This window comes from Polyergus mexicanus, unplaced genomic scaffold (assembly GCF_030449975.1).
Source record: "Polyergus mexicanus isolate NDT 795.1 unplaced genomic scaffold, iyPolMexi1.0 SCAF_17, whole genome shotgun sequence".
Classification (NCBI taxonomy): Eukaryota; Metazoa; Arthropoda; class Insecta; order Hymenoptera; family Formicidae; genus Polyergus; species Polyergus mexicanus.
The window spans coordinates 6,806,027-6,833,636 of record NW_027223337.1 but is presented as its reverse complement, the minus strand read 5'-3'; the positions used below and the strand labels follow the sequence as shown (position 1 = coordinate 6,833,636).

The 27,610-nt window shown below is 36.0% G+C and overlaps 1 protein-coding gene across 2 annotated transcripts; it reads left to right on the top strand.

Moving 5' to 3' along the window:
* Window positions 1–697: 697 nt before the first annotated feature.
* LOC138940658 (uncharacterized protein CG45076-like) lies at window positions 698–27,610 on the top strand. Of its 2 annotated transcripts, XM_070309766.1 has the most exons (12): window positions 698–1,018; window positions 14,522–14,560; window positions 16,081–16,305; window positions 16,856–16,944; window positions 17,314–17,603; window positions 21,512–21,550; window positions 22,196–22,240; window positions 22,320–22,796; window positions 23,561–23,630; window positions 24,923–25,138; window positions 25,481–25,721; window positions 26,019–27,610. In XM_070309766.1, the coding sequence occupies exons 1-12, from the start codon at window positions 944–946 to the stop codon at window positions 26,196–26,198; spliced, it is 1,986 nt and encodes a 661-aa protein (XP_070165867.1). In that variant the 5' UTR covers window positions 698–943; the 3' UTR covers window positions 26,199–27,610. The 2 variants fall into 2 exon arrangements, with proteins under 2 accessions (XP_070165867.1, XP_070165868.1); XM_070309767.1 differs by lacking the exon at window positions 21,512–21,550 and having other exon boundaries at window positions 699–1,018.

Sequence of the window (27,610 nt, the reverse complement as noted above, 5' to 3'; positions counted from 1 at the left end):
TTATTTTCTCTTTCTAAAATTATAGCCCTAATGCGCTATTTTCCTTCGAGTTCTCTCGCAATACTTTCCATAGATATTCAAAAAATTTGCTATTTATAACAATGAGAAATTTTATGCAACATATTAATAGCAATGTACAAATGACATTATATAAAAACGAGTACTGATTCATTTATACTTTATACCCACGCGCGAGAGAAGATTTTAAATGTACCTTGACACGATTGTCCAGTTCCAGAGAAGCCATATTTAATTCTAAAAATATCGTTCTTAGAAATCTATCCACATTTTTCCGATAGATCAGATCTCACAAAACCAAGATTTCGTATTACAAGCGGAAGGCGCGTAAATTAATCAATCGAAGAAATAAATTAATGGTTCGATGCAAAAGAGAAGTGTTGATAATTTTCGGTAAGCAAAATTATAAAAAATGTAATACTTTCTTCCCTCACTTTTCTTGTTCCTATAAAGACATTTTTGAGATGTATTTGGGGTGATTTTGCCTATTCTGATCATAAGATAAGGCTTTCATTGACGACGTGTTAAAGTAGCCGCCTGCAACCTTAACACGAATCTATTTTTTTCGCGGATGCATCGGTTCTCTCTCGAAGGGGATCACAAGAGTGACGCAATACTCTCGCGTGAGTCGGTACGCGTGATGACGAGGCGGACGAAGAGGGACATCGAGAAGAGGAGAGACCGGACGAAGAAGAAGACGAAGAAGAAGGCGGTGTCGGCAGTCGGGGAAGCAGAATCTGGCAGAAACATACGAACCTCCGTCGCGACCGCATCGTCGTCGCGTATCCTACCCCCTCGCACGCGCGCACGAAAATACGACAGGTCCGTTGAGAGAGCTCGAGCACGAGAGCCTGACTCCTCGACGAATTAGTCAAGCATCCGAAAAACTTCGAGAGTAGACCAGACGACCCGAATAGCTACAACCATGGTTTACGAGAGCGACTTCTACACGACTCGGCGACCCTACTCGCGGCCGCTCGTCTCTTCCTACAGCGTTACGGTCAGTATTCTGAAAGATCCTGCATTTTTTTTTTTTTTTTTTTTTTAATTTCCTTACGCCAAGAGAGGGCGGACTGGAAATGTCTTGATAATGTTTTTTCCTAAACGTGATACACTAACGTCGAGAAAGAGAGAGAGCCCCGTTTGCGACAGGAAATGCCAATCCCTCGTACCTTATAGCCATAATTAGTATCCCATATGATCTCGCTGGATCGCGCTGACGTCTCACCGGCCGATTTATGTATTCGGTTATATATTAATCGTTCTTTCATGTATCAGAGATTTCATTCGTCTCTTTTTGATCGGTGTTTAAAATTTAAAATATCTTGTTGGTTTACATTTTATGAAATAAAACATGCCACATTTCGTGATCTTTAGTAATAAAGAATGATATTTAAAGTATATTGTTAGCAGCATGTTATGTGAAAAATTAATCGAGGTAAAAATTGATAAATTCGAGTCAAAACGGATTCCATATTAAAAGATGATAAGCATTGAAAGCACAACCGATATTAATTAAATAATCTTTTAATGATTTTTCATGTTTTATCCGCAGTCTCTCAATATCAATCTCATTGTCAGATTATATATGTAAAATAACTTTTCGATAATAATGCGAAATATATGAATGCCGGAAAAAATATCTAATGCTCTGCTTATTAACTTTTAATCCATCATATCGATGTGTGTGGCGTCGATAAGTTTTTTTTTTTTTTTCATTTTTCATTTTTCTATCGTTATCGAATATTCAATTTTCAAATAAATGATCAAGTTTTAAAATTAATAGATATATAAATTTATCCGAGGAGAACACACAGAGGTCTCGATAAAAAAAATTAAGAACACCGTCGGACATTCATTTAATTTGCAAATTATAATATCGTCGTAAGAAGATGAGCCACACAGGGCAAAATATAACAACGTTGACCCGCATTCGGTCGGTCGCGATTTTGCTGCGGTCGCGACCGACATGCCGTGCGTGAGACGTCGTGGTGCGCACGAAGCGAGGATTGAGAACTTGGCACTTGGTTCGTCGACGAGGTCGATCGACGAACCAAGAGAGCGAGGGGCGCGACCGGAAACACCTCGATGAATCCAAGAGTTCTCCGTCCTCCTCGAGAATCCCATGAGAATCCTCGTCGCCTGCTGTTCGTCGTCGAGCTCGACGTCGCGACTCGCCAAAGTCATCACCGAGACAGATCTCGACTTCCACACTTCACTCCGACCGCTGTGTTTATACCACCACCACTACTATTATACTAGCACTATACTACCAGATTACTGCTACCATTACTACTATTACTACTACTACTACTACTACTGCTATTACTATTACTACTACAGCTACTACTACTGCTCCTGTACTCGAGAAAACGTGCACTCGGTGTCCCGGAGAACGGTGAAGGGTTGAACTTTCCGGGCGGGGAAAGTGCAAAGGGTACGGAAGGATACGGCGGGGGTTACCGGAAACACTCCAGAAGAATAGATACAGAGACTCTTACGAAACTATTATATACTATTGTCATTATATTCGCACAACACAATTTCATGGAGCTCGCAATTCAATCCCGTGAAACAGAAATTCTGATTTGATAGAAATTCGGTGAATGTTTCTCGGTTTTTTTTGTTGCGTTTTTTTCCTAATAATAGTGAAATACAAAAAGCGGATTATATACAATATAAATAACCGCAAATTCCTGAGTCCACGGGTAAATGGATCCGTAAAAGATCCTTCCCGCGTGCGTACGCCTTGTTGATCCTTGTAATCTTTTTTGTTTTCGTCTTTAGTATGGCTACTCTTGATAAATTCAAGGGATAGCATATTGGATGATCTCTCGGTCCATAAACGTTGTCCATGCCCACCCTGAAATGATTGGGGAAATAGTGATGTGCGTGCAACAGGACTCGCTGCACATCGCGTTATGTCAATCGCAACTCGATCCGTTGTGAGAACCGTTGGTGGATTTTGCAAAATCTGCACGATAATATATGTTTCTAACGATCGATAAATACTCGATGTTTTTTGATTGATGTTGAATTGAATGGATTGAATGACGTTAATCGGATAGAACGAACGGACGAAAGCGGAGAAAGAGGATATTATTATAATATAATATTTTTTTTTTAAACCTCTCATATGTGAAATTTTGAAAAAATTATCTTTTTATGAAAAGTATTATTACATAAGAAAACCGCTGTTAATTGATTTAGTTTTTATTTAAATTATCATAACAAAAATTCGCCAAACTTTAAGAAACACTCATTAAGAAAGATTCAAAAATTTAATTTTATCGCAAACATCATTAATTTTACTCGTTAGAGATTCGATTCCGTCGCTTACTGACGAAAAATCTCTTTTAGGCATAGTTAGAATTGTCAAGAGACCGGGAATCTGGATTAACTTTCGGGATTGCCATTGATTACGTTTGGTCCGACGATAAGTGGGATCCGAAGACAGCGCGAGATAAATGGCACGTAGTTGACAGGAGGATGTTCTTGCAAAGGAAATTGTACGTCTGAAGACCGTGCTCGATTCTCAACTTGTCACAGTTAAACTAAAATCTTTTACATTCAGAAAGAAAGAGGGAGGGGGGGGGGAGGGCAGAAGGATAGAAACAGTCGCAATAATTACTAATAATAACTGTTTGAAATTATGAAACGTTCTTAGGAAGTAATATATCAATTTGAATGAAAGGAATGACATTTATTATATAAAAATTTACAAAATAAATGAAGCATTAAAAGAAAAATGGATAGCTACTCAAAATTCAAGGTGAAATTATTCACGAATAATCTTAATAATCACAAATTTCAATTACGAATTATTTTACTTTATGTACAATATTTTCGCTCGTCGAATATCAAGGGATATAAATTTCACGATTCGAAGAGTACACCATCGAATCCATCATTGTCTTCGTCAATTCTATGACATCACAAATATTTTGGCAGCTAAAATCGAACTTGTTGCATGTCAAACTGCGAGAGACGCAACTCTTTCTCGGCTATAATTCGATAATCTCTGATATACGTAGGTCTATCGAGTTCTGCTCATACGGCTCGACTCGGTTTTGTCGGCCAAATTCATTTTTCTACCGGTGAATCTGAGATTCGCTGGGTCACGCGATATCTAAGTTTAACGTCGCGAAGTCCCGCAAAATGGCTGCAACGCTATGAATAGCTTCCGTTTTGTAATTCCCTGCCCTCCGGCAACTCTATTTATAACGATTTTGGATTTTCCGATGTTGGATGGTTCCTGCGCCGAAACTTATCCTGCCTTTTTTCTGTTCCGCGCGCTTGTTTAGCGGCCTGAATTAGAGGCCCCTCAGATTCTTGTTTGCATTTTGTGGATTCAAGTTATAGGGTCGGGTTGCCATACAGCGATTCGCTTTGCTTAGTATTGGCACGAAGAGAAGAAAGAGAGAGAGAGAGAAAGAGGAAAAAAGAGAGAGTTTCTCGTGCTTAATACGCGTCTATTTATAAAGATTAGAAATGACCACGCTTCGCAGAATTAATGAATGTTTAACGCCATCGTCTGTAAAGTTAAGGCAAAATTAAAGGGACGGTCATAGTCAGCATAACTTATCCAAATTTTTTAGATAAATGCCATGATTTTTAGATTCTTAGTAATTTCCTAATGCTATCTTGCCAAACGCTATTTTGCCAGTTTCACGATTGGAATTATATTACAATAATAACATTATAATTGCAATAACATCGTAATTATCCTAAGTTGCGATTAGAATTCACCAATATATAGTCATGTATATGCAATTATATATAACTCCAATTATAATATACAAGAATCACGCGCGATAAGAGAAGAGATATTATAATCATAATTAAAACGAAAAAAAAAATTAATAAATATAAAAATGAAGGGTGTCGAATCGAGTACGCTTATTTATAAAAATCGACTTGAAACGATCTTGATATATAGGTAGGTATGTTGATGTTTCGATTTCGTTTGAAAATGAGGAGGAATTCGGCTACAGTGACGCGCGCGAAGATCACATTCCAGATCGTCATACGTGATGATTATTAAGATATTTGCCGTCGTGCTACGCGTTCTCGAGGGTAGAGAATCGGTGTTGCGTTACTCTGCCCTAATTTAGACGCACCGACGGCGCGACGCCGACGCCCACCGTCAGATTTCGTCGACGCGAGAATTCATATACGCGCCCACCAACATCAGCTGACGCGAATACATCTGTGCGAGGTGTCGTCTCCTCGTATCGTATCTTCATGGAACAGACGTTGAACCAATATCGAAAAATAATCCGCCTGCGAAATTCCTAATATAAGATATAATCTTATTGTTAGTTCAGATGTATCGTGACATCGAGAAAAAAAAAAAAAAACTGTGATTATGATACAAAAATAATCATCTGTGAAAATGATAAAACTTTAAAAAAAGAGTTTTAAAAGCGCGTATCAATGCGAACGATTTTTATTAAGAACCAGACTATATACAAGTGTTTTAATTTCTGTGAAATCTCGCAAAAATTATCATCTTGACGTGTCTGTTTGCTTTTATCCTTGTATTTAGCAATGTATAATTCGTAAGTGTGCATCAAGTCGAAAGGCAGAGGCTTATTCTTAAAGCGAGACGCGCTTTCTCTTTATTAGAAAATTCGAGAGACTCGAGACTCTTTTAACTAACTTGTTTTGACTTTATATCGATGTACATTTCTAATATTAATATCTCGCAAGTCTATATTGGGATCGCGATACCTTATAATGACATCCTTACGACTCGCCAGAAAATGGGACGATGACGAATGTTATGTAAATTTAAGGTCTTTTTTTGCACGCGAAGGGCTTAGTTTCCTTTACCTCTACTTTAAAGAATCACTGCTTTTATTTTTTTTAACATTGAAAAACAGAAAATAAAAAAGATTGACACAGGATTTCGATATATCGGTCCTGTTTTCTCTTTTGAAGTACGGCATCGCAAAAAAGAGGAAAACTCTTAGAAGATGTTCTATTGTATTTCTCGATTCTTCAATTATTTCCAAATGCTACATGCTGTTGAAATACATTTTTATATCATATTCTGTAATATAAAAACGAGAGAAAAATGTTTCATTAGATGTTCTAGCTGTCGAACTAAATAATAATTTATAATTTCTATCATATTGTGGAATTTTTGGGTTCAATATATAACACAATTGAAAAAACTCAAATGATATAAATTTCTTCATATAAGCAGTATTAAATACGCTGCATTTCTAGCACTTACATCTTTTATTTATTGAGATTTTAATTATAGATTATTAGCGTCATTGAAAAATTTGAATAAAATCTGACAAATCTAAAGATGCATATATTTGAGTCAACATTTTAATATATTTGCAGCATACATTATATTGTATCGTGTTAATGATTGCCAAATAAATGACAATAATAGCCAAGAGCTAATTTTAATAGAAAAACACACGACGTGTTTCTGTTATCTTTATGCGCATAAATGCGCGTCTGACATTATTCTAATGATGGTCAGCGTTTGGGAATTTGCGGGGGCGATTATGAGCTCGACTGTCAAGCTCTCGGAACCACCGTTCACTCTGTTTATTTTCGCGCGAAAAAGAAACACGACATCGTTAAGTTTCGTTCGAGAAGAAGGTAACAAAATTTTTCGATCTTTTCTTTTTCGATATTTTTTTCATTAACCCTTTCGTTATAAAAAACATAGATATCGGATTAAAAAATAGCTAAAATAAAAAATAGTATTCGTAAAACGCGCGCACATTGTATTGATAATTTCATTAATGACAATTCCATAATGATTTCTTCTCTTTCATTCAAAAATCATTTTTAAATATCTTTAAGCGAATCTTATAAACAATTTTTTTTTTTTTTTTTTTTTTTTTTTTTTTTTTTTTTTTTTTTTAATGGCATCAATATTATATATGCGATGTAAAAGAAATTATATTTATTCTGAAAATATTGTTACCTTAATAAGTTTTTCAACAAATTATTAAATGTTCTCAAAGTAAATAATTCTTTATCTCACAATTTCTCTCTCAATCTACAGTATCTATAGTCGAGGACGATTTCTTTTATTTGTCGACCATGCGACCTGAGAGCAATTTCGGGCGAATAGTCATCTCTTCTATTTCAGTACTTTGATTCACGCTGCGCGCGTCCTTTTCGATAATCTTACATTCAAAATCTCTCAAAGCTGTCTCTTATTACGTGATCTAAAAAAAGAAAATTCAGTTCCGATTGTACAGATATATTCGGTAATATCGACGAGAAAGCTAAGATAGAATTAACCGTGATTCTAATCTAAATCCACCGGATGGGACATCGAGGAGAACACGAGCGGTACCACGACGACGGTGTCGCGGTTTAGCAAAGAGAACAGGCGGTGGCAGTAGCGGAAGAGTGGTGTGGAAGCTCAAAGAGACGTCGGTGAGCAACATTCCTCGACGAATCTGGAAAGTATCGTTTTCAAAAAAGAAAAAAAAAAACAAAAAAAAACAAACGTAAACTTCGCGCGATCTCGATGGAATCGCTCTGCGGATCGGAGAGAAACTCGAAGACTCCGAATAACTGATAATCGCCCCGATTGATGTTTAATGGCTCGACGATTCCGTGATCCTGACGGGTCGTTTATCGGGCACAAATTTGCAGACGGAAACCAAAAAGCAGGACTACTTCCCGTGGGAGAAGGTGCCGTTCGTACCGCGACCGTCGTTGGTGCCGGAACCGTTCACTGTCTGGGGCCGTAAGAAGCAGGATCCGCGCAAGGAATTCTATCAGTACGTCACCCTGCCGGAGAAGGAGGGCGTAGTGCGCGGCAAGGATGCCGCCAAGGACGATCATACCCGTCAGCTGGTCGACGGCGGTGCCGTGTCAAAGGTCGGTCTGGATGCCGCTGCTGAACTGGCCACCCGCGGTCACGTCTTCGAAAAGGGTATTCTCGCACGGCCATCTAGCAAGATCAAACATGCCACCACTCCCGCCACCGGTCGCACCAGGATCCTGATGGCTCTCCATACGCCATCCTGGTATCGATTCTAACGACGTACGAGAACGAAGAGAGAGAGAGAGAGAGAGAAATAGAGAGATAATACTTTGTGGACTCCCTTCTCGAAAAGAAAGATGCAATTAATATTAATGACTGATATTTATGGGACACATGTTATATTTTTTGCATAATTATCTCTGCTTTGTCTTTATGATAAAGAGACAAAGCGAGAATAATCGCATTATAACGATGTCTTGATATTAAATATAGATTTCTTCGGATAATGATTACGCGCGTAAAAATGTTTGCTGCTTTTATTTTGTGCTTCGATATGTCAATAGCGGATTAGATCGTTAGGCTTAACCAGTCAATTTTTATAGAAAAATATTTGCAATGGATTGTTTAATTTTTATTCTCTTAAGAATTTTTTGAATTATAGTATTTTAATGATGATTGTGGATTTTCTGGACGTAATAAGAAAGTATCTTTATGCTCCTACATTGATCATCTCGATCTTTCAAAAATTGCCAGCGACTCTTCCCCTCCAAATGTTTGTAAAACTAATAAAATACATCTTCCATTTGCAGTTCTTGACGTGGATTCACGGCGCGAAAATTCTTGCAGTTTGCTCTTTTTCATGGAAGGATTGACGCGCCTGAAAACGCGTAGATCCCGAATCTCTCGTAATAAATCTTGAAAAAAAGGACGATCTCGAAAATTCTCTCTTTCAACCTACTAGTATTGTATAAACGATTGCAATCGCAATATAAAATCGCTTGTAGAATTCCGTGCTTTTCGTTTCAGTGCATTCCGTACTATAAACGCATTTCCATGCATCTCGTTTTTTGGATTATTCAACCGAATCTTGATTATTCTTTTTTATTAGCAAACACAAACATTACGCGCATAGTCACACATTCACACATGTATAAGACGAAATCAATAAAGTTATAATGTCATTTTATACAGACAAATTTATCAGATCTGTTTGTCGCGAGATTATGACCTAAATTAATTAAACGAGGGTTTAATTAATTTCTTCGTACCTAGCGTAATCACGCAAGATTATATCGTAAGTCCTGATTAAACACACACACACACACACATATCTTCCCTCCATCTTCTATTATCATGGATTAAATCAAAAAGATAAACGAATATATCTAATAATTATTAAACAGTGATAACAATCATACAACAATATAACAATCAATATGAAAGAAGTTGAACGAATCCTCATTGTCTACATTCACGTTTATCTTTAACTGCCTTATATATTCACTAAATCATATGACATTAATTTCTAGAGTCGCGTTATAAACTGATCGAATAATCTTACTTCCGGAAAATATCCGCAGAGAGGCTTACGATTACGCGTGTAAAAAAAAAAAAAAAGAAAGAAAAGAAGAGAACACGAATTTCGTTAAGATATTTTATAAAATACAAAAGACCATATTCTTCGCACACTCTTATAAATTTGAATAAAAAAAGCACGATTCTTGCAGTTTGACTACAACTAAAGTCATTTTATTTATCCGCCGCTCTTCGATCCCGTTCGTTGTAAAATTAACCGAGTTTTGTGTATCGCATGCGAATTTGGAGTTAAATCCTTTTCCGTGCCAAAGACAATCGTGAGAGGGAACGTATTCGATTAATCGAGCGACTCCAATTTAACCGTAATTAAATTCAATGAAGCGTGAACGCGCAATCCGCCACACAAAGTTTCGCGCTCCAAGAAGGTTCGAAACGAGATACCGAGTGCACACGTGGCGGGACAGATGTCTGCGACATATACACACGTTACGTTACACACACACACGCGCGCGCGCGCGCGCGCGCACGCATACATACATTCGTAATGTTACCCACGCGTTTCTTGGCAAGGGCGCGTATTCCGAGCGTTGCCCAACGCTCGGAGTGTCCTGAATATTTCGGCAAGGAGACATTATTAAAAAATTCATACGTTATATACACTGCGTTTATAATTGGCCCGCACGTTGTGTGTCTACAGATACATGTTATTAGAGCGAACATGTCGTCGAGATCCATCATACTTTTGCCTCTATGTAGGAAAGTAAATTATTCATCGTCGTGTATCCCCCTCGACATTTATACAACTTTCTCTCTTGAGTCTGTTAATCCTTTGCGATTATTAGCTATTATCAGAATCATGCGAACGGTGTGAAACTAATTAATTAATTAAATTCATATACGGTTAAAATAGATTTGTATCACCTTAGCCTTAGAGAGAGAGAGAGAGAGAGAGAGAGAGAGATCACATCTCCAACTTGAAAAAAAATTAACTCATTTATTACATTTTCAAAAATTTTAATTATACAACGCGAAAGTTCAAAGTACGAATGGTGGAAACTTATCCAGCTGACGCGAAATAATGAATATCTCGCGAGATAATACACAGCGAATGATTAATCGCGCTCATGAAAGTCCAATGAAACGTTAGACTTCAGCGTCGTCTGGATCTCGCCAGAATTTTTCCTTATCTGGCCGCGAGCCCAGCCGGCCATCTGGACGGCATTATCGGTCGAACATCCTCTAAGAAAAACGGCTTTGCAAATCTCTCTCTTAGAATAAAACGAACGAGTACGTCACTCGCCGCGCCGCGGATTAATTGTCCGTAAGTAGTTATGGTCAACGTCAAGCCAGACGACGCAGCGGTGCACCTGTCCGCTCATCTTCCACGCCTCTCCCCTCTCTCGGCCGGAGAACAGAGCCAGATGATATTTTGGGAACATGAGAATTTCGTCATAAACGTGCGAGAAAGAAAGAAAGAAAGAAGAAAGAAAAATTTATGGCGAAACTGTGTCCCCGGAAAAAAGATGTCGTTCCTACATAAATATGACTAATAAAAATTTATATAAGATGTTCTCGAAATAGTAAACAAACTATCATTCTTTTTATGGATTCTATATGATTTTCGATTGACAACTTTCAATTTTTAATATTAAATATCTTTATCAATAAATAATTAAATAAATAAATACATATGTATATATGCTGTCTTTATATCTAAAATACGTATCTGAGTATATTTCAAAGTATAAAATCTTCTTTATATTGAACGAAGAATAAGACTTTACTTTATTTGAAATTTAATTCTCAAAGAGAGAGCTCTACATTTTGCGTATAACTTAAATCTTATTGATGCCTTGATATTTTCAATCTATTCTCCGATCGAATAAATCGATCATGATATCTCTAATATGATCAGGATCTTTAGATTTCACAACCTCTATCCCCTGATCCGAAAATCCATTAGCGGCTCGCGGATGGAAAACCATGAGAGTCGTCCTGAGATAAATAATGCCTGGCATATATACACGCATGTTACTTTTATACAACATCCACATTCCGAAAGATTCGAAGGAATGAAAAAAATCTGTAGAAATTTATACCTCATAAAATGAATCAGTAGCAGTAATAAAACTTTATTAAATATAACGCTAACATTATAATTTTGCCAAGATGATGATCTTCTTGTTTATACATTTACAATTTTTTTATATCGATAATCTCTTAAATAGGCGAATGAATGGATGAACGCGATGATATTAATAATTCGTGTAATGTTAATATGTTAAAGTGGATTTCTCTTACTTTATATCTCGCGGTTTTAATCGTGTAATACGGCAGTAAATCGTGTGCCGGATGTAATGATCGAGCCGGGACTCGTCGACGGAGACGCCGCGCCGTTTTCCAGAGGCGAGCCTGTTCTCCTCCGTGTCTCGTTGACCTTGATCTAACCCCGAATCCGTAGACGCCTCGACACTACGTGGTCCGCGACTATCCGGAAGCCGGGATGAGGTCGGCCCAAGAGCAGTACAGCTATTCGTACAACAACACGAGCAGCTCGTCGTCCAGCTCGGATCCGTACAGCAGCCGTCCCCAGAGAAGCAGCTACACCCAGGAGAGCGTCGTCAAGAGGGAGAGCGGCCCGTACGGCTCGTATTCGACCGAGAGATCGACCAGAACATCGTCCGGCGGCGGTCCTGGGAGCTATCGCTCCTCTTACGAGTCCACCACTTCCGGTCGTCTGCCCGGCGGCACCAGCTACCGCCATTACTCCTATCGGGTCTAAAATCGTCCTTTCCACCCCGCCCCCGTCGATCGCATTTCCATCTTCATCTATCCCGACGATTTTCGAGATTATCTTTACATCGGCGATTTTTTTCGGTGACAAATATCAAGGATATTATGTACATAAATCAATAATTCATTTTGCACACGAAACAAATTTTTACGATATGTCACATCTGTTCGCGATGACATATTTAAAAACGCGTATATAAATGCGACTATAGACTAGGCAAACGCCACAAACACGCGCTTTTGGTATTAATAAAAATGGCTGATGCGAAAAACACACGGAAATTGAGTCGTGTCATTTAGAGAATGTTGGGACAGACATCTGTCTCGATGACAGAAAGGCTACAGAGTTAAATCTTACGAGTCGTCGACGAGAGATCTTTTTTCGGAAAGGATTGTAAAGTTAGATCCAATGACAGCAATGATAAAAATGCATAAAAATATATCGAATCATATATTTAAGTGTATTTTTTTCCACAGCCAGATCCCTTATCGATTTAAATTCATTTAATACATAAAGAATAAAAACCATTATAATTTGAGAGTCGCAAAGTTTCAAATGGACATTTCAGTTTGGATCGATCGTCGGTATTGATGAAATTGGAATATCGTTTTTCTGTCGCTCGCCGGTATAGGATTCCTTTTTGTCCTCGCGCCAATTTTATACGCTTGACTTTCTTAAAAAAGTATTTGGAAAAGAATGAAGAAATTTTTTTGCGCTTCAAAATGTGCACCAACGAATCGGCAGGAAAACGATTCTAATATTATTAAAATGTTATCACTCGATTTATCGCTATCACCGTAGTCCGAGCCGGCGATAGATCACGCTGCATTTAGAAATATACTAAAAGCTAGTCGCGCTATATAATATCGAGATCAACAAGCTATATTTATCGTGTTGGCATTTTAATCGAGTTTATTAGTTCGTGATAATCGATGTAAGCGATATACATTGCGGGTGATTCTCGATTTATTCGCAAAAATGTATGTACTGAAATTTATAAATCTTGAATTTTGAGTTTCTTCGAACTTGCTGCACTTTGTGTGTAAATAAATTGCCCGAAATAATAATGAAAAAATTTGTATCAATTTTATATACATATATGTATATTTTATCGATGCGAAGATTCTTGTCGATATTTAATCGCGAATCGGAAGTCGCCTGCAGGAATTCTAAATCTCGCGGATTGTGCAACTGTTTGCGTTTAATTATGTATTTAATCCCTAATAATGCCTCCTCCTAACTAAGCGGATTCTCCTTTTTTCCTTTGGGAATGTTCTAATTTTTCGTATAGCCGAGTGAGCGTTTTTCATGAATCATATCTCTAGTTTAGTGAGTGTTAATCGGAAAGTTTGTGTCATCCCGATGTTTCTACAGAGATGCGTCGTCTTACGAGAGATATCTATTGCTCTATTGCAAGACAATCCATAATCTCGGGAAATAAATAAAGTTCTGATTAATACGACACAAATAAAGAAATATTTTTTGTCGCTAAATCGCTTAATATCCAAATAAATACTATTTGAATGCGATAAAAGAAAAATATGAGCTGATAATATAAGAAATAATAAAATTTCATTCATAATTTTCTTTAGAAATTTCTCGCCTTATCTATTCTCGTCAAATTTGATAAAAATTTCATCACAAATTAAAATTATATTCGTCAATTTTCGAAATGTGAATTCTTCAAGAGTTATATCGGCAATAATTCAATCATCATAGCGCCTGTATAACGATTAATAAAGGACTTGTAATATTCTAAAAAGTTTCATTTACCAAGAATTATTATCTCGTCTCCTGAAATTATGATTACCGTATATGACATCATCGCAGGACACTATGAAGAGCTGCTTTTCACATAGTTGCTTTCTTCTCGCGAGATGAAGAAAATTCTACTAATCGTGACTAACAACGATACATTATCATCATCATCATCATCATCAATATTGTCATCGTTTGTCGTTCGTCATCTCAATAGACACACAACGCGACAATTGGCCAAGTCGGTATCTCAAACATCACGAAAAAAAAATTCTTCGCGGCATACGAGATCTTCTGCGGCCCTTTCTCTCTTTTTCTTCCTCCAATGCCCCTTTCTCCTCATCCTTTCTGATCGATCCTCTCGAGACGCCACAAAAGAGCGTTAAGCAAACGCGAGGCAAACGAAATAGTGAGGAAAAAAACGGGACGAAGAGGAAAAGGAGCGATATACACACACACACACACCTGAGTCATTAACTGAGTGTTGTTCTTCTTTCTATTTATTCTGCCTGTCACATGTGACTACTCCTCGTTCCTCGTGCCACCGTCGCCACCGCCGTCACCGTCGCCATCGACGCCTTCATCGTTGGATTTCGATGGATAAAAAATTTTAAAAAATGATTGAAATACATCGCTACCCTTACGAACGCGCGATCGTACAGGATCGATCCATCATCATACCGCTATCCAGCATCATTCAGGTAGGTATTTTCATTTGCTGCTGGATTATGATCGAAGTGCATTGCGAATAATCGGCTGCTTTCATCATTAAGGATTGCGATCGTCGATTCTGATTTCCGTCTCGTCTTAATTTTCTATCGGAATTATGCAAACGAATCCGGCAAATCGAGTATAGCAAATTAATTTCCATTATTTTTCATTGAAAAAGCTAACAAGTAACATGTCTTTATTTGATGGTTCCCGCTTTACACATTCAGTTCAGTTAAATTTTAAGATATTTTGTTGAAAGTTTTATTCGAGCACAAATAAGAATTTTTCAGAGATCGTTTCAAAGTTTCAGAATTACTGAATCATAAATAGAGTTAATCAGAGTTTATTCATCTACATCTAGAGTACTCTGCGTTGATACCACTGCTTCTATAAATAGATCCACTAGACTTTCCTTTTTCAAATAAGTACAAAAATGTACTTAAAGATTAATAAAGTCGATTAATATGTAAAAAATTATAAAATTTTTAATAATTATAATTAATGTGTACTTTTTATAATTAAATATATATATATATATATATACATGTATAATTAACCATGTATATATTGCGTATTATGGAAACAGGATGTTATGCAAAACTTACCGGAAAGGTTCTTGAAATAAACGTAACGACACGCCTTGTCGCTCTTACACCGTCTCATACTAATTAATTACAGATTTCAAAGTTTACTAATCCTAAAGCACTACCTCATCGCAATAATATTCGTCTTGACGGTATCGCACGTAATTTAAGGTAATGTAACACATTGATTAATTCTCGCTGCCATTGCTCTTCATCGTATACCGGACTTAACGCTGTGCGCAACGCTCGCTAATTATAATTAATCATTGAAACCTTTTGTCTGTCGTTTGCGTGTCGATCGTGTAGTCTGCTCATAACTGGAGATATTCATCGAACGCTACGCTTTGCTATTGTCAATCTTTTGGTGACGGTAATTTTTATTAAATAATAATTTATGTTAATATAAAAAAATTTCATAAATATTAATAAATCTATTTTTTAATTTTTTCAAAATAAAAATGTTATTTTCAAAATTTAAATTTTGCTTTACACGATACAAATTTTGCAATATGTTATTAAAATTTATAAATTTATTTCGATAATAGACTTTCTTCCTAATTTATTTTAGTAAAAAACTTGAGAGAAGACTATTATCCCGATTTCTTTTATTTTCAACGAAGAATATTTCAGTAACCGTACACCTCGAATTAAATTTTCTCTTCGCAACTATTATATACAACTAATATATTGTTGGATATTTGTGTCTCGGATCTATTTTAAAAATTATTAAAAGCATAAACATTTGTTTTCCTAAATTCTGCACGTTTTCGGGGTGACAGTCTATAAATTAATATTTACGTATAAAATAGATTGTAACCGTCACCAAACGCGTTGATCGCCTGGTATATCGACTTGTACCGAGCAATCCGCTTCGCAGCTCGCCGCTGCCGGGCGATTAGTAAAAACGAGACGTTCGTTGCCTCCAGTGGAGGAGCGTTCCTTACATGCCATACGTGGCACACAAGAGGCTCGTCACCATAGTCCATTCACCGGTCCATCACGTGTATTATGCCGGCGCGATGGTACCGATAAGGGTGCGGGCACGCGTGCGGCCTAGCATCCTCGCAGCCGAGCTCAACAGGATACGTGACCTACCAAGACCGTCCACCAAATCCTACATCGAAGAGTATCTAAACTCTCGAGACAACATAGTAAGTCTGGCGTATGATTCAGCCTGATCACTCTCTTTCTCTCTCTCTCTCTCTCTTTCTTTCTCTCCTCTCTCTCTCTCTGTCTCTGTCTCTATTTCTTTCTCCTTTTCCGGCTCTAAACTGGCCTGACATCATAATCATAAGAACGCGTGGTAAGACGTCGTCATCATTCATGAATGAATTATCATCGTCATTCTCATCGTTATGGACGTCATCATCATCGTGATATATGGAAACTGCAAACGGAATCGCATCGTTGCAATGATCGAGATGTTCGTCTGTCTTCTCAGTATAACGGATAAATTTTTAAGTGATATAGCGGACCGAAAGAATGGATAAAGATTTTCTTGAATCGTACATTTCAATTTATTTCTCTGTCCAACGCAAAAACAAATTATATTAAATCTGAGGAATAATATAAAAATTAATAGAATTTCATCTCCAACTTTTAAAAATTTCATTCTTGCCATAAATTACCATGATTATGTTCTATGCGAAAGATCAAGCGGTTCGTTTATATAGTAACATGTCACATATGTTTTTTTCACAGTTTTTTGACGATGAGGCGAGAGAGATTCGCGCGAGAGTGGATTCCCTTCTTCGACGGGTACATGTATTTGTGCCAAGGGCGATAGCAAGGTATTCGACAAAAAGAGAATGATGTGTATTTAATTAAATGACTAAATTTTAATCAAAATCTATCGCAGAAATCCCTCGGATCATTTTAATTGCCAAAAAATGCACGTCTAATCCTCTGCCTTAATATAATAATATAAATTATATCTCGATATATCCTGAGAAATACAAGAATTATCAAAATAATTCTGCGATTCGGAGGTGAAAATACAAATACTCTTTTTTCTCTGCTTGTCACGATATTTTTCACATCCGTTCTAAAATAAGCAAAACTTTTCACGATTTCCGGGGATTTCCGCTTTCGAGTCGCGGAATAGAGCGCTCCTCGCTTCCGCGTCGAGATAACTAGCGATCTTTTCTTATATTTTCCAGCGACTTTGCCGAAGAGATCATCCCAGAACGTATGCGTAGCCACGACTATGTTCGCCGGCTGCTCACCGGCCGCAACAACGCGAAGAAGCAAGTAGAACATCTGAATTGGTACGAGATACCTGACCGAGGCGCCTTCGGCACCACGGCGTGCATCAAATACGTCGCTGGCAAGCCACAATCAATCAGAAAGCCGTATGTCAAGGTCGCGGACCTACGACCGTCCGACATCCGTAACGACGTCAACTTCCTCAGCTACTATAGCAAGAATCGTCAGGCGGCCGCGACTGCCTGTGAGTAATTCACATTGACGACGATGACGAGTGATGACGATAACGATGAAGATAGGGACCATCTCGCGATCCTCGTTTTGGTTTTGAAGAGATTTCTCTTCGAGAACAAAACGTCGTGCGAGGACGGTCCCATTTGACGAGATACACGATAAGCATGTAGTTAGGAGCACGAGAAAGTGGCGTAGCAAGGAATTTTTCAAAATTAACGACAGAGAACTCTCTCAGACGATAATAATCTTGTATTTTCAATTATGATATTAATCTAAATTATTTAAAATTTTATTGAGTAAAATTAACATCGTTTTTGTAAAAGGTAAAAGATATCGAGAAAATTACTTTTCGCACGAATTTATGTTACATCTGTGGGAAAAACGTTCCAATTAAGGAAATTAGATCTGAAAAAACAGCTACACTACGGTCTCGGAGTTAAAAAAAAAAAAAAAAAAAAAAAAAAACACGATTTTTTAAATAGACTTGGGAAAATAAAAGACGGCCCCACGACGCCGTTGTGTGCAGCTCTCTTTTTGTCTACTTTTTTTTTCGTTCCACCGCCCCCGCCCCCGCCCTCTCGTTTCTCTACTTTTTTTATTCCTCTTCTTAGATTGGCTGACACCTCTGGATTTATACTGTCTGAGAATTTTTGTTTGTGCTGACGAGCACGTGTGTTTTTCTGGTATTTTTGCTGTTTTTCTTAGTCACACAACAGTTCATCTTTCCTTATTATTTTCTTTTTGTATATATATATCTTTTTTTTTTTTTTTTTATCGTGGCTGCATTACTGTTCGATAGTATTGTGTCTAATCTAAACAAAAGCAACCGTACACTCCCACTCTTCCCACCGTACCCCGCATTTTTGTAACTAGCCCGTAATATGTTTTCGATATCGATCGCGATAACGCGTTTTTATTATTATCATTATACAAAAAGGACGCGCAATTGAATCGATCTTCACGGAAAGGGCGTGATTTTGTAAAATATTAAGTTTTTTATTTTGTTATTGATATTTTTTTCATACAAATTATTATAAATACAATAAAATAAATGATATATCTTCAAATTTAACGAATAATTTGATCGAGAAAGTATAATTAATTTTTCCATTTATCGATAAAAAGATCGTCTTTTTCGGAATGACAGATTCAATCATCGACCATACGATTCACCGATTCGGTGACGGTTTACAATTTTTGACGAATCAACAGCCGCGTCGCTATTTTTTGTTGCGTTATCGGGCAACCGAAAAGCATAGCGCAAAACAACACAGTAACAAAAAGACAAACCAAGAGCCAAAAAACCCCCCAAATAAAGAACGAAGGAACGAGAGAGAGCAAGACATTTACACGAAGGGGACTCTTGGCGGAATCAGGCGACTGGGATCGCGCGCCAAAAGCAGAATTTTGCGGCGCTCGCGAATAAAAGAGCAAATGGCGGATAGGAAGCAGTGCGGCTTTTTTGAACGTTTCAGGCAAAGGTTGGAGAGAGAAGGTGCCAGAGCTGTATGAGAAGCCGAGCAAAAAGAACGAAGACGAGGAAGAGACGGTGGCCGCTACCGAAGAGTGACTTCGTCATTCATCGTACGAACTGTGGCCGATACCATCGACTTTTGTGTTCCGGAAGTGGCGCGTCCGCACGTGGAAGGATAGAACGATAGGCATTATGTGACATGCAAAAGCCAGGAGTACGAACCGGAAAAGCGATTATCTTTCTTTTTAAAGAAAATTTATTCTTCAATTAATTGTAAACGGGTCTTGCATCGGAGTCTGAATTAAAGTATAAAAGACGAAAATTATAAATAGTATGGCGCTCGATTCAATTTACATGAAAAAGTAACATTTTTATCATTCTAAATCTTAATTCTAAATTCTTAATCAGTGAAAAAAATATATAAAATATAACGATAGAAAAAATAATAAAATTTTGTTTCGCAATAAAACTAAATTGTATATAAGTACAAATATAATTTCGTCTCTATATGAGAGATTGGATTAAATTGTATACACGTTTATTTTTTCAAATAAAACTTTATTCTACAAAATACTCTTATTGAACAGGAACTATGCAAATATATATATATATATATATATATATATATATATATATATATATATATCATATATATATATCTGCTAGAATAATTTTATTCAATTTTAATACCAATCAATATTTTATTTTCGCTTTTGATTTTAATCGATGCAATTGAGAGAAAAAACTTTTAGATTTAAAATACCATCTATTTTAGCTTTTTTATATACTTTTCTATTCGGTTCGTAAACCTGGCAAAAATTCTCTTAGAACGGAATTATGTTACCGTGCGCGTTTGCTGGGTTAATCACGATCGATAAAATCTAATATCCGTCTTTACTCTTTTTTATTTTTACTTTCTTCTATTCTGGTCATGCGCTCGTCGACCACTTCATTAAACCCCAATGTGCCGTTATTCGCAATAATCATAAAACGTGCTGATATATTTTCTGAGCATCTTTCATTCGATTTTTATTCGATGGACTTTAATGAAATAGCGACGAGGGAATAAAATCATCGCGACTATCGAAATGTTCAATCGATGCGATTTATGAAGTGAAATAAACACGAAAAAAGGAGGAATACAGAGAAAAAGATAAAAAAAAGAGAAATTGATTAGATAATTAAATTGATACCAGAGAAAAACGTGAAATCCGTACGTATTTAATAATAAAAGAGAAAAACAAAATTAAAAATGCTGACACTAACTCAATGTTGCTCGAATTGCATCGTGATGTCCATTACTGTTTCGATTTTGTAACTCCTGTTCTATTCCGTATTTGCGAGATAGCAAAAAAAAAAGAGACAAATAATATAATAATGTCCGATAGAGAAGCGGAAGTTTCTAAATTAATTACTTTACTTTGCACGAGAAAGTAATGGAAATAGTAGGCAAGCTGCGTAACGAGAATAAATGCACTATTTTCGAGGTAAGCTTCTTGGTGTGCTTCGTAATTTAACCAACGACATTGTTTTGCCTCTGAAATCCACTATGTATGGGATCGATTAAGAATAATTGAAAAGAAATATATTTTACGGAATAAAATTGTGTCTTGATAAATTTTTAAGCTTTCCTTAAAGCATACTTAAAAACTTAAATGTTTAAATATAAAAGAATCCTATAATATATCTCTTTGAATATAAATTTCAATAGCAACTATTTTTAAAAATCAAGATACGTCTAATATTAATTAGAGCCTTGAATTTTGATGCAACGCCAAATTTATTTTAACGATACAGATTTACGTTAGAAAAATATTACATAGTTAAAAAAAATTGAAATATATAAGAGTTATTTAACCTGAAATATTCTTTTCACATAACCATTTGGTTTCAGAGACAGAAATCTAGCAAGTCTAAATATATCGAGTGTGATCTTTAATCGTATATCACGTTATTTCGGACCGTCATGCTCAGTGATAATCATTTTCACCAGAAAAAAAACGAGGATTGTAATCTCGTTAATTACTGATTTCATCGATATTAAAATATCGACGTATGCGATAATTCCGCGTCATCGAAAATAAGCTTGATGATTCATCCTTAATCCTTAAAATGCTTCCATCTCGCTAACGACTAATTATTGTAATTTATTCGCTGCATATGTGTACATAAAATTTTATTACCAAATATGTACACAAAAACGCGTATTGCTATATGTATTTCTATTCTACGTGATCTGTAATTAACTAACGCGTGCTTCATCATTTCTCTTTCATATCGATGCTACATGTATAATAATCATAGTAATTGTTTTCTGTAATGTTAATTTAATATTCATAATATAGCTTTCTGCGAAGCCTCTATCGCTTTCTTAAGTTTAATTAATGAAATCCGAAAGAATCCTTTATCGTTAATCGATTCTTTACGTTTCATGTACCCTACAGCCTCCCGGCAACCAATGACAGAACGAGAGATGCGAAAGGGTCAGTAGGCACACACGAAGTAATCTTTCTTGCGAATAATAAAAGAATAGAGTGCAGTAGAACTTGCATTGTAGACAATCGCGATTGTGGGGACGTTTGAAGAAGGAAATAAATTTATGTCATAATTATCATTGAAAATAGAACATATAATCAGTATCTTCAGAATTTTGCAACTCTATAGTTCCATATTTTATTTATCAAAATCGTATGTAAAAAAAATTCACAACATAACTTATTAACATAAAAAAATTTATATAAAAAAATTTACATTATTGATATTTAACATGAATCAACAAAATTATTTAATATTAATATTTATATAGAACTTATATAAAGTGTAAAAAAATCTCTCTCTCTCTCTCTCTCTCTCTCTCTCTCTTGTAAATATCATTCAGACTGTATTGAGACTATATTATACAAAATGTGTCTATATATTTAATAAGTTCATATATCAAAATTTCTAATCAATTCAAAAAACTTTAATCAATTTAGTCTCGATAGGATTAAGTTTCCCTCTAACTCAAATAAGATTCAAATTGCAATCATTATCATTGTATCTTTCCGTCATAGTTTGATTGATGTTCTACTGTGCCCCTCCCTTCTTACATACATCCTCCATGTCTTACGTCTTCTCACAATTTTTAGCACGTGCATTAGCCGTCGAAACGGTGACCCAAGAACAGAAAATAAGTAAGTCTTCGAAAATCACAAAATTTCTATCAATTTTTCGTGTCATCCCTTCTTCACGTTTAACTTGTACACGTCGTAGCTCCCGCTCCGGAATCGGAAACAAAATCAAAGAAGAGATCACAAGAGCAATCGGAGCCGGAGAAGAAACCGGAACCGACGCATGAACCAGAACCAGAACCGATAAAAGCAGCCGAACCCGTATTGGAAATCGCAAAAGAACCGGAACCGGTGGCAGAACCGCAAACGGACCCAGTCATAGAGCAGACGTCTGTGAAACCGTCGAAACCGGTGAAAGGTTCGAAATTTGCAAAACCGACAACAAAATCCGCGAAAGCGGCAGAGTCTAAATCAGAATCTACGCCGGAAGTAAAACCCATGGAGGAACCAGAACCAGTAAAAAAACCCGAGCCCGAGCCTGTACAGGAATCAGCAAAAGAACCGGAATCCGAAACTGTAGCGGAACCGGAAGCGCCAGCGAAACCAATCGCGGAGAATGCGCCGATCGAAAGTGCGGAGGCTGTAAGTGACGAAGCGACAGATGAAAAGCTCGGACAAGGTACGTTGATATTTCTCGATCAATATTGGACCGGAAATATTCTATTTCGATGGTCGGAAACGAGCTTGTCACGCAAACTTCGAACGGACATCTTTTGGGGTAGGCAAAGATCGATTGTTAACTTGTATCACTGTTAATAGCATCTGTTCGTATCGACTGCACGAGAATAAATGTGCTTAGTTTAGATATCGTCCAGAATCCCATTGTTCGTTTTCGTGATAAATGTCTTCCTTATAAGAATACGATGTCGACACGATCTCGCGGAATATCGTGTATATCATCGTCTTCGATGAAATTACTTTACATAATATAAGACCGATATTTAACCGAAATAGATTTAATCGTAAAGTATAGATAATAACATTCATAATTGATCGATAAAGTATAAATAATCGCATTTTTAGATATAAATTGAGTTCAATTTCGAAACTGTATCTGAATATTGATAATATTAGTTTTTTCATTTAAATAAGAAATTAATATATAATTTTCTCCTTATCTTAATTTATTTAATAAATTGTAATGGAAAAAAATTGTAAAAGTTTTTAATTATACAGAATAGTCAAGATTAATTTTATCATCAAAATTTCAATATTCATTGAAAAAATTGTTTTTAATATTTTGCGAATAAATATATTAAATTGACACATGTATAAGATGAATATATATAAAATTCGGATATAAAATTACTTAAAATGATGAAATATACATATGTAAGATTATTTTCTTATCATCGAGATTCTAATTAAACCATCCTGTTGCAGTGAAAAAGGAGAAAGAAGATGCCATAAAGAGAGCCGAGGAGTACCTTGCTAAAGTAGCTCGGGAAGCGCAGTAAGTCATTTTTGTTTAAGAGTGATATATATCAATTAAGCACATTACGAATGTGCCAATCGTATAAATTAATCATCAATATATAGATGCCGGATAACATTCTACATAACATTAGCATTGAACTCAGCCAAATAACCCGCTATATATGTAATTCGCGACAACCAAAGTGCCAAATTCCTGACCTTCATCCACAGTTCGTAAAACATCGATTAATCCAAAATGATTCGATATAATAATCAATTATTAAAAATGTAACTTCGCTTTTAAAGCCTATTTTAGATATATAAAAGTAATAAATAATTAACGCGCGTTTTTTTATATGTACTTATTAAGTTGCAATGTGATTATTATTCTTAAAGATATAGAATAATAAAATTTATTTTATTAATATTATTATTAAATTATGATCTATTATTATAATTATAAAATTATTATTTTTTAGTTATACTCTAATTTCAAATTAATAATACTAATATGTCTCTCTCTCTCTCTCTCTCTCTCCCCCCCTCCTCCCCTCCCAACTCGGTGACAATTACAATTCTGTGTGTGAATGCTACAGAAGTGTTTGATAGGAGATTCTAACAAAAAGTAAACTATCCACGGACCACGTGCATGTTAAAATAAAAAAAGTTTGCATTCATACGGTTTAAAATTAAAAATCTTATTTTGCACGAAATATGGGAGAAATGTGGATAAAATCTGGAATGCGAGCTTCATTAAAAAATTTGGCAGATAACTTTTTTTACACACACACACACACACACACACACACACACACACACACACAAACACACACACTTCAACGTAATCCCTCGTAATTAGCAAATTTAAATATAACTCGTAGTTTAATTGCACGTTATTTTTCTCGCGTCAATTTTATCAAAACTTTGTCATGGACTTACATAACTTTAATACAGAAAAAAATGCATATAATTTTATATAGATTGAAAGATTAGAGATAGAGATGAGATAAAATTTTGTATAGACTTAAAACTTTTGTAAATATATATATATATATATATATATATGCGCTTTATAAAAAAAAATTAAATTTTCGATGATATTAGTTTTGATTAAAGTTTGATATCAAATTAAATATAAAAATAATACTATAATCTTTCTTTAGTTTTTCTTTCAAGTATATATAACTTAAACTTCAGACTTGAAATTAATACAAAGACACAAGCTTTCGATTTTATTTGTAAATAATTTTACTTATATTCTATCCCGACATTTGTCTTGTTATATTCTGGTATTCGTTTTGCGGCACTGTGAATAACTTCATTTTGAAGGTCGGAAGAGGAAAGGCGGAAAGCTGCAGAGGAGGAACGCCTGCAGCTCGAAATGGAAGAGAGGAAAGCGTGGGAGGCACTGCAGCTTGCACAAGAACGGAAAGCCGAGCTTGGCGAGATACTGGAGACCGAACGGCAGGAAGTCGAAAGGAAGGCGGAAGAGGCGAAGCTACAAGCGGAACGCGAGGAAACTGAGAGAATAGAAGAGGGAGAGAGGTTTGTTCCATTATTTGAAAAAAAAAAGCTCCCATGAGTGATGAAGCTTGCGCCTAAGATTAATAATAAAAATTTTTAAAAATAAAAATCATACAAATTAAAAAAAAATGATTCGCTCTAAAGGCTCTAAAGAATATATGATAATTATATATTCATATACTATATATATATATATATATATATATATATATATATATATATATATATATATTAATATATTTTCTTTAGCACATCCTAAATAAAAATTTCCATAATTTTATACAATATTTAATCAATATTTTTTCTTACGTTTATATACGATATCGCTTATGTTTAATTCGCTATGTTGCTTTCTATCGACAGATTAATAAATCAGGAGAAGCTCGCAGCACTCATACAAGAGCAAGAACGGCTGATAGTCGAGGAACATCTCGAAGAAATTCAGAAGCAGAAACAGGAGCAGGAAGAGACGGATACCGCGCAGCTTCCAGTTGGCGAGTTTAACGATATCAGCGGCGCCGAAGATCCAGTGGACCCTGGCGAGATAACTAATCAGGAAAAAGAGGAAAAGCCTTGCGACGTTACCACAGATGACGAAACACGGGTAAGTGATCACCTAAAGCTGATCCTAAAGATCTATATTTTCCTTTAAATCATCGATAATGATATATCGTATATTCGATGCATAAAATTCTAAGTCGTAAATTTTAATTAATATCAAAATGTATATATTTGTAACATTGCAGACATTTTTTAAGATTAGATAATGTTAAGCTCTTATATTTTTTCAGAAGAATATTATTTCTTTTAAATTAAATATATTCATATGTGTATACGTCGGGGTAAACCGATAGTTGAAGAGATTCGTCGAGTTAAATCGCAAAAGAATCCGCCTTTTCAGATTGAGGAGGAGGACGTTGCCGAAGAAGTACACTTGGAGGTAACCGAAAGTCCATTCATCGAGGAACCAGAAGGGGCTGAAAGCAAGTCGCAAACGGGGCCGATGGCGGTGGAAGATGAACCGCAAATCGAAGAGGTCACTTCCGGCGAGGAATTCGAATGGGGTGATCAGGACGCGTAATTGAAGTCCGGCCGGTTCGGACTCGCAACGTCGATGGACCATGTTTCCTTTATCCGTCATCATTAATGCTAGGATTTAAAGCGTCCTTCTCTATCATTTTCGCAAACATCATTTAAACCGTCATCATCGTAGATGTCCCATCGGTGTAACGAAGAAGATCTCTTTTTGTTTTTATTTTTTCATCAAATACATATTTCACGTTCCATTAATACATATTTCGTTGTGAATTTTATTTCGCGTTGCGTTACGTTAATCGGATTAAGGTATAATTCGCGTGAATCGATATCGTGGAGTCTAAAACTATAGAAATTCCAACGATTATTTTCAATTAATTTCAGAAGGGCCGATTGGAGACTCGTTTGTGGTCTCGCGTCATCTAATGCGCGAATTTATTTCATTACCGATCATATACCTTCCATATTATCTCGTATCGGAGAACGGCAACCCGTAGATCGAGTTTGACACAAGTATCGATTTCCGTTGGTCTGCCGGTAGTGGGGTGATGATGATTCGTTTATAGTCTCGAATGGTATTCGGGTAGAAATATCGCGACGAATTTTAGCCGTTCGTTCGAGCAATCGAGCTGGCTTCGTCGTCGTCGTCTATTTTTACAGTAACAGCTTCCAGCTCCAACCATGAAATTGATTTGACTGCGATTGTCCGAGCAATCGATTCAGAAGGACGAGGATTCCGGAAATAATCGAGCGCGCGCGCGAGCACGTTCATAATTAACGTCCATCTCGTGACTCCTCGTTGCTCAGATATGACAGCCCTCACTTTATCTCTAGTGTATTATATTTATTATAAAAAATAATATCTATTATAAAAGAAAGTGTCTGGTAATAATGCAAGTAATCAATATGGAATTCGCCCTGATTTAATACATATAGAGAAAGGAGAAGTTTATCTTTTCCGCTAGAAGGGTTGTAAAGAAAAAATTGCGGAACACAGAATGTGTGTAATGGTTATGTGAAACTAATTTTATAATTAACAAAATCAGGCATAAATTTAACGTATTATAAAACTTCCATATTCCATTGATACAATAAAACAAAACTGATAGATGGACATTTTCGATACAAAGAAACAAAATATACTCTTACTACCCTTTTATTCCGGAAAATTTCTTGCTGTTTTCTGCCGTGAGAGACTCGAATTTAAAATTATACGTAAATAAAGTTATGCATAATATACTAGAAATAATCGACATCGTTGTGTGCTGTGTATAAAAAAAAATAAAATAAAATAAAAAGGTATTTAAACAAGAACTTAATAAGTAACGACTTCATCAATATTTAATTTACGTTGTTATATTTAATGCGCACGCTATTAATTGGACGTAGCACGCAATGTATACTCACGCAATGCCTATTTTATTTACGATTAAAGACAATAAAGATTATAAACGTTAA

Excerpts from the sequence above, each read along its gene's own strand:
- LOC138940658 (XM_070309766.1), top strand. The coding sequence starts at position 944 with ATGGTTTACGAGAGCGACTTCTACACGACTCGGCGACCCTACTCGCGG. Across the intron at positions 17,604-21,511 it reads TCAGGCGGCCGCGACTGCCT|CCTCCCGGCAACCAATGACA; the intron begins GTGAGTAATTCA and ends TGTACCCTACAG. Across the intron at positions 23,631-24,922 it reads AAAGTAGCTCGGGAAGCGCA|GTCGGAAGAGGAAAGGCGGA; the intron begins GTAAGTCATTTT and ends TTCATTTTGAAG.